The sequence below is a fragment of the Aulostomus chinensis genome, chromosome 23 (assembly GCF_037954235.1).
Source record: "Aulostomus chinensis isolate RoL2024-O1b breed Wild chromosome 23, RoL_Achi_v1.0, whole genome shotgun sequence".
NCBI classification, from domain to species: Eukaryota; Metazoa; Chordata; class Actinopteri; order Syngnathiformes; family Aulostomidae; genus Aulostomus; species Aulostomus chinensis.
Window position 1 is genome coordinate 8,486,818 of NC_141342.1, and position 7,986 is coordinate 8,494,803.

Here is a 7,986-nt window from a genome sequence, read left to right on the forward strand (position 1 = left end):
CACATCCACCCTCAGGCTCCTGTCCTCTTGAACGTAGACCACAATAGCACTGACCACTCCCACATAGGTTTATAAGCTGGAGTTTCCACACTCTTCACTAGAACTGAAGAAGCCTCTCGGATGAGAGGTGAAACGTCTTCAAGATAAACTTACGTCCAGTTGACCAGATTTTACTTCGCTTTGATCATTCACTCTCACAGTCACACCTACGGTCAATTTAGAGTATCAATCAGCCTCGTCCCCTCTTGATGTCTTTGGACTGTGGGAGGAAGCTGGAGAACCCATAGAGAACCCACACAGGCACAGGGAGAACGTGCAGACTCCACACAGAAAGACCCTGCGCTTGAGCCAGGGCTCAAAGCCGGAACCTTCTTGCTGTGAGGCAACAGTTCTAACCACTGCACCACCGTGCCGCCTTCAAACACAATCTAAGTAACTCTAAAATATTAGTAATCATACAATATGTCAGGGATATGATCAGGAAATCTTGTCTCTGTACAAGCTTGTGTGACTAAAATCGGATGATTTATAAGGCCTTAATGTATTCCCAAAGAATTAAAATGCAACTCTCACAGTTTAGTAGTGAGTGGCGACCATTCCCCCACCCCTGGATTAACACTCCTGCAAAGGTCAGTGAGAAAAGTTGAGAAAGAGCTGGCCTCAGCACCTTCTCTCAACCCATTAGATGTACTATGGGCATACTGTATGTGTGCTTACCTTCAGTTGAGGGACAATGGGAGGCCTGGTAACAATAAGAACAGCTGTTCAAACATTTGCCTGCTTCACCACCAAGCCCCTTTGTTAAGAATTTGAACGAACTGGAAACAATTTTTCCAAACAAAACTGCCTCCTTGACAGGATGCAACAGCTGGCCTGACATATATATCCAAGTTCTTCAAGTGACAGAGCATCAACTTTTCCACTCATCCATCCTTGGTGCCCTTCAGTGAATGCCAGCCCTCATCAGCTTCCATGCTTCAAACCTTGAAGAAGATGGGCTGACAAAGGCTCTGATGGAAAGAGATGGCTGGCACTGCATACTGGGATTTAGGACCATCCTCACACTGCTCCTTGCACTTTCACTGCTTTTGGAGGGGTAGGTAAAAATGTGGCAGTATGACCAGATATTGGCTTCATACAGGAAGTGGCATATGTGCAGTACCAACCATAATTATTCAACGTTTTATATTAAGGTGTTTGTAATTTAGTGCCGCAGGGATGCTGTATTTTTGTAGGCCAGCCTGGAAGTTAGCATCACAATGATTTCCTGTGACCAAAAGCTAACATTATCATCATTATTATTATTATTATTACTATTATTATTATTATTAGTAGTAGTAGTAGTCGTGGTAGTAGTAGTATTGCAGAAAATAAGCTCCATGGCAAACAAAACTTTAGCATCAGCCACACCACAGCTAGCTTTGTAGGTTGTCTGTTTTTGGCCTGATGAAATTGAAATCTTTCACGGTAGCCCTTGACAGTCTTCTTTAGCCACTTGCTCACTAGACATTGATCACTACTCACCTGTTTCTGGGTTTTAAGACTCATTCCCAAACCACTTTTATAAGCACTAATCAATAAATAAGGCTCCTATAAAACGTTATGAGATGAATATACATTTTAATAAAACTATCTACACATTTATAACAGCACCACAAAGGATTTTTAACCATAATAGATCCATTATGAGCAAAATCTTGGCAAAATGTTAATATATGCATAATAAAGGGTTTATTCATTTGATAAAGGCATTGATCAAACTTTAGAACCACTAGTTGTAAAAAGCTTGGTTAAATGTTGGTAAGTGCATTGTTAACTGTTGATAAATGCATGTCAATATATGCATTCATCTTGACAAGGCAAGATTAAAGCTTGGTAAATGTTCAACCATTATTTTATAATTTTAACACAAAGCAACTTATTATGATCTTATAGGGCCTCAGTAAATTACTGCAAAACTTGAAAAGCAATGTGAGAGGAAAAAGCCATAATGGTGAACAGTGACATCCCAATAGACATACAGCCTTGAAGGATCCTCTGACAAGCTCAAGTTCACACAGGCGGGAAACAACCAACTCTACTGCTCATGGCACGTTTGCTCGATTCTGCAGTCCACCGTACTGCTCAGTTACTGCTGTCATTTTGGGTGCAATGCAGCGTGAATCCACTTAGTGGCAGTGTTTCATCATGAGTCCCAGAAGCACTTACACAATACACACAAACACAAAAATAACAGATCTATTTGCTGCTTTATGAGAAGTAGTGATGGATAAAGCAGCCTGATAGGAAAAAAAGTTTATCGGTCCATTGTATACAGGGGAAGGAACCAGAGCTATAGTAGCAATTGAAAAGTGCAATGTAACTTTTGTTGTATCACTAGTGTACATGTTCACTGAATTATAAATTTCCAGCAACTCCTTTAGGTAACAGAAAGTTTCACTTCTAAGGTGTCTTACTGTAATATTTTTTGGCGTATAAGTCTTAAGAAAGGCAAATCAACTTATAAGAATTTTCCAGAATAATACTCTGTACAAATCAGTCCAAATCAAGTTTTACATGTCATGGACTTGGCCATCTGCCAAAATGCACTTATGCGCTCATGATAACTTGAAATTCCAAAATCCAATTAGCTTTTACATTTTCTTTACCAGCTACCTTTCGCAGGGAAAAGGCTATCAAATACAGGTTCAACTGTTGAAATTGGCAATTTCTCCTGAAGGTGTACAGGTGTTATGCCAGCGGGACCTGTGGCGCGTGTTTCTCGGCGCCTGCAGGGGGCCATGAGCGCGCCGCAGAGGTCACATTTCAATGTTTCACGGATTATAACAGCCAGGGAAGAAAACCTGTCTGTTCGCGCTGCAGTAGTGCAGTCACTCAGTGTGTGTGTGTGTGTGTGGGGGGGGGGGGGGGGGGGAGCGAGAGAGAGAGAGAGAGAGAGTCTTGAAAGCTGGAGGAGCAAGGTCAGTCAGCCAATCAGAAATCCCTCCCGGCGTTTAAAGGGATGGTGGGCCGTCTCTCAGGCTTTATTTTACTACCTTCACACATTCTCAAGTCTTGACTCCACACAAACACTCCAACAAGTTTAGCTGGGCATCAGCCGGGTCCGCCATAAACAGTCGCCTTGGATCTGGCCTGATTGTGACGCTTTTCTGTTTTTCTTCTCATGAGCTGCTGGATGCTCCTCGCCCTCCCTCTGCCGCACTTGTTGCGCAGACGCTGGATGCGCCACTGAGTCCTTTGCGAGACAGGGACGGACTGCAACAGGTGCACACAGCATCTTCTAAAAAAAAAGCCTGCAGTGGACGCTATTTGGTATAATTTTCGGGATTTAGATTGATTATATGTCTTATTCGTGGGTCGTATTCGACAACCTTTAGTGAGATAATATAATTTAACTTTTTTCTTTTTCTCAGACAATAAAAAACTTTAAATGCTGATTTAAAGATCTCCAGCCCTGACCGAGCGCACACAGCCAGGATGCCGGTTCTGACGAGCCCAGACATCGCCAATAAGTTTAAGGAGAAATGGCTGAGCGTTTACCCGGAGGATCAGGGCATCGGGTACGACTCTGCTCCCCTTGACGATAGCCTCACCAGCCTACACTGGCTCCAGAATTTCTCTATTGTAAGTACAGACCCGGAGCGGCCCGGACCGGGTTGTCCGTCCTTCCAGCAGCATCTCTATCTCAAGCGGCTCGGTTTTCCCAGAGGGGGCACCGACTCTCCATCAAGCCCTCCTGCCGGGGACACCGCCGCCACCGGGATGCCTCTTTACCTCGGGAGTCCAGTCACCTCCGGTAGTGACTCCACCGTGGAACCACGGTTCACCAATTGCGCGCATCTCGGGAGCGGCTACCCGCCAATACCAATCCAGGCCAGCCCGCCGGTTGAGGTCGACTATAAAACCAACCCCAAAGTCAAACCGCCTTACTCTTACGCGTCACTCATCTGTATGGCCATGCAGGCCAGCAAGCAGCCCAAAGTGACTCTCTCCACCATCTACAACTGGATAACGGAGAATTTCTGCTATTACAGACACGCGGAGCCCAGCTGGCAGGTAACCGATCCCGGATAACTCTTCTTCTATTATTGATGAGTCAGGTAAATGGCGAGGTGAGGGAGAGAGGGGAGCAATTGACTCCAGTGTCACCATCAGACAAATGAGACACCTCATAGCACACTAGACAAGGCCTTCTCTTTATCAGTGTGAAGAAACAGAGTGGAGTAGCTTCAGGTGGAGACCTCCACCACAAATTTGTCTCATTCAGTCTTTGATGATTTCCATGACATTTTTTAATGCTACAGTCTGAATTTCCATCTTCCAAGAGAGTGCTCCTATGTGCTTTGTCTGAGGGGAATGATGATGGGGTGGAGAAAGCACTTCACTGTGTGTGTGTGTGTGTGTGTGTGTGTGTGTGTGTGTGTGTGTGTGTGTGTGTTAATGAGGGCTCCTGAGAGAGATGGCAGCTAAGCACAGCTGATCATGTTTGAAATGCACAGAGCCTCCGCTTACTAGAAAGCCTCATTAGGTACATTTGCTTTCCTATACAAACAACAACAATACCCCACCACCCACGCAAACACAGTCTATCTCTCTGTCTGTCTCTCTCTCTCTGTCTCTTCCTGTCATCCATACAAAGGCAAACTGGCACATTCAGTTTTTGCATGAAAAGCTTGAAACAGTTGATGTTAAACGTCCTTTCTTTTTCCTTTGCAGAACTCCATCCGCCACAACCTGTCCCTTAATAAGTGTTTCAAGAAGGTCCCCAGACAAAAAGATGAACCTGGGAAGGGAGGCTTCTGGCAGATTGATCCTCAGTATGCTGACATGTTTGTCAACGGCATCTTCAAACGTAGGAGAATGTCAGCGAATAGCTACAGCAGCAGTGGCACCCACAGACAGAGCAAACTGGTCCAGGGTTATCACAGCACCCAAAATGGCTGCCCCTACCAGAATGGCAATGGGATGGGCAGCAAACAGAAGCACCTGGCTACTAAAAACAATAGCAAGGCAATGAGAGCAACAGAGTCACCTCTTCTGGCAACAGAAGCCAACAAAGCAGACATCCTGAAGGGGGATTTTGACCTGGCATCTGTGTTTGATGATGTTCTCAGTGGAAACTGTAGCAACTTTGAGGATTTGGACATCAACACAGCACTAAGCTCCCTGGGCTGCGAGATGGAGGTTTCCATTCAGGGGAGGCAGCACTCAACAGGGCTTGGCAGGTGGTGTGGAGGAGGGGACCTCATGGGACAGAGCCAGCACCTGAACCACCACCAGTCCTACAGCTACATGGACATGAGCACTGCCTCCATGGAGTGCCAGGTCAACATGGGAGAGCTGCATGTGCTACAGCAGCAGCATCTGCAGCTGGACCAGGATCAGTTGCTTCAAAGCCACCATCCACTGCAGCAGTTTGATGAGGCTTCCACACTGTTCCCAGAACAGCCAGAGGATGTGCTGCAGCCCTGGGAGGAGATCAAAGAAGAGGCGCACTCAGTTCCTCTGACTCTGGATCAGGGCTTTGGCCTGTGTGACGGCTTTTTCATGGAGATGCAGCCATGGGAACGGGTCGAGGCCTATCTGTGATCTGTGATCTTTGACCCCAGACCTCATTGACGCCTAATTACATTTGCATACAATGAACTTTGCATCTCTGATTTCTGGACCACCCCCACATCAGCTTAAAGGGATAACACTGACAACAGCTGGAGCTACTGAGCTCCCATCAATAGCCGCTTTGCATTTCCTCCAATACATTTTTACATATATTTTTTTTTTATCAGAACACAAACTTAATCATAACAAACATATCTTGAATTTTATCATAACCCGAGCAAAGAAAGAGGCTCTAAATAAAGAGGATGATTTCAAGTTGGAGGACCACATGTTATTTCCTGGTGTATACTTCCTTTCCTCCTGAGTGTCAAGTGATTGACAGGATGCAGTGCGTCACATGAAATAGCCTTGATATTGAAAAAGTAACAACAAAAAGCAAAGATTCACGTGAACTTGGAGGGAGTATATCACCGTAGAAGGAACAAATGGAATCAAAATGATGCTGTATGCAAAAAAACAAGGCGAATACTCCATCTGGAACTTTAAGAGACCAAATGTGATTCAGCTGGAAATAAGGCAACAGCTATTTGTTGCTCCGGGGTTCTTGACTAAATGACCACATTGAAATCTGTAGAAAACCCAACCAACTCCTTCAAAGCACTCTCTACAAACAAGCTCTGTTGCACCGAGAGTGAGACAACGCACAGGATTCTATTTTTGCTACACTAGGCTTGTTTTTCTTTTCTTTTTCTTTTACTAACATGCAGTGAAAAACCAACTGTCTATGCTGTGTAATGATCACAGATGAAGAGAAAACTCATAGTCTGAGGTTAGAACTCTGTCACTTATGACTTTGGTATATAGTCATTTTAATTAACTGATTCAGATATTCACTACAGTATATATATATATAACATGAAGCTAGATGGGAACACTTGCCATTCATCTACAGTTAGGTATTGCAAAGCAAACCCAGGAGCAGACCTGAATCACCTTCTTGTCAGTCATGAAATCAAACATTATGCACTTTGATAAGCAACAGTTTAAGGAGAGAAAGACAGTTTATATTCAGGATTTTTTGTCATGGTATTAAATCATGTAAAGTCTACAATGCAAACTCAATTGTCCATTTCTCTTTTGAGCAATGGCATCAAAACTGCAATAATCTAAAAAAAAAACAACTCTCCTTTGCTTGAATATATGGTTATCTTTTTCAAATATAGTTACAGTCACGGGGCAATTGTTGATTATACTTCACCAAATTTGTTGATAAAGAATATGCAGGTTATTGATTTTTCTGTGTTGTTTATTAAGAAAAGGGACTGTTCAGTCTTTTTATCACTTCGTGATGGACTTTCCTTTTGTCCTGATATTAATCTTTTGAACACTTGTTTGTGTAAGAGAGTGATAATTGTTTGAGTGAGAAGGGACGAAAGATGAGCAGATATAAAACTCTGAAAGACCAGATTTTCAAACGGATCAAATTTGGTGCATATTGTTAAATCTTCCCATTTTAATTTTTACTTTTTTAAAAGCTGTTTAAAAAAATGCAACCATGACTTGATGCAATACATGGTGTCAATTAAAGAATGAAACACATTTCCTTGTCATTGTGAAATATTGCAACACAGCTGCATGATGGAGAGCACAAGAGTATGTGTGTGTGTGTGTGTGTGTGTGTGTGTGTGTGTGCGCCCGTGCGCACCCACATTCGAGACAGAAAACGAGCGAACAGGGTGTATCATTAATTGGCCCATCCCAGTCTGAGCTATTTTTATTAGCACAAACACATGTACCACTACAGCAAATTTGAGTTTTACCACTAATAACTTTATTGAACTCAACCTAAAAATGGAAAACACAAATAGGTGTCTTTGTTAGGATTCCAATGAATATCTCGGCCCCAGATGCAGACACAGACACAGACACTGGACTAGGTTTCTACAGCAAGGAGGGTTTATTTGGAAGCCAGGTGAAGGTCCTGTGGTGACAACACAACGATTGGGTGGGGACCACAGGGAGACAGAGGCAAGAGGCGGGAGAGCAGACTGCAGCTGAGCTGCGGTCAATGGAGAGGAGCTGGAGCAGAGATGAAGGAGGAAACCTGGGCAGGTGAATCTGGTGGGGGAATCCAAGAGATCTGTACACAGAGTAGACAAACGTAGAATCAAATACATAGAGCAAGAAGCAAACTTAATATAAGGAACCAGGCTGAATACCACACAGGCATAACAGACAGTCTGGCAATGAGTGGAGGGATAAGCCGGTCTTAAACAGAGCAGGGTAAAAAGGTGACTTGATTGCTTGATAAGATGCAATGTGTGATGAGCAACAGATGAAGGCCTGAGGGATCTCCAGCTTTGCCCCATCTCCAGACACGCAAATACAGAACAAACAAGGGGAGACAAACACACACGAGGGGAGGGA

The 7,986-nt window shown here is 43.9% G+C and overlaps 1 protein-coding gene across 1 annotated transcript; it reads left to right on the forward strand.

The window, feature by feature from the left end:
- Positions 1-3,071: 3,071 nt before the first annotated feature.
- foxj1b (forkhead box J1b) lies at positions 3,072-7,141 on the forward strand. Its single transcript, XM_086195250.1, has 2 exons — positions 3,072-4,056; positions 4,717-7,141. The coding sequence occupies exons 1-2, from the start codon at positions 3,478-3,480 to the stop codon at positions 5,587-5,589; spliced, it is 1,452 nt and encodes a 483-aa protein (XP_086051376.1). The 5' UTR covers positions 3,072-3,477; the 3' UTR covers positions 5,590-7,141.
- The last annotated feature ends 845 nt before the right edge of the window (positions 7,142-7,986 follow it).

Bases quoted from the DNA above. Each gene is read 5' to 3' on its own strand.
- foxj1b (XM_086195250.1), top strand. From the start codon at position 3,478: ATGCCGGTTCTGACGAGCCCAGACATCGCCAATAAGTTTAAGGAGAAA. The intron at 4,057-4,716 runs GTAACCGATCCC...TTTCCTTTGCAG, and splicing joins ACGCGGAGCCCAGCTGGCAG to AACTCCATCCGCCACAACCT.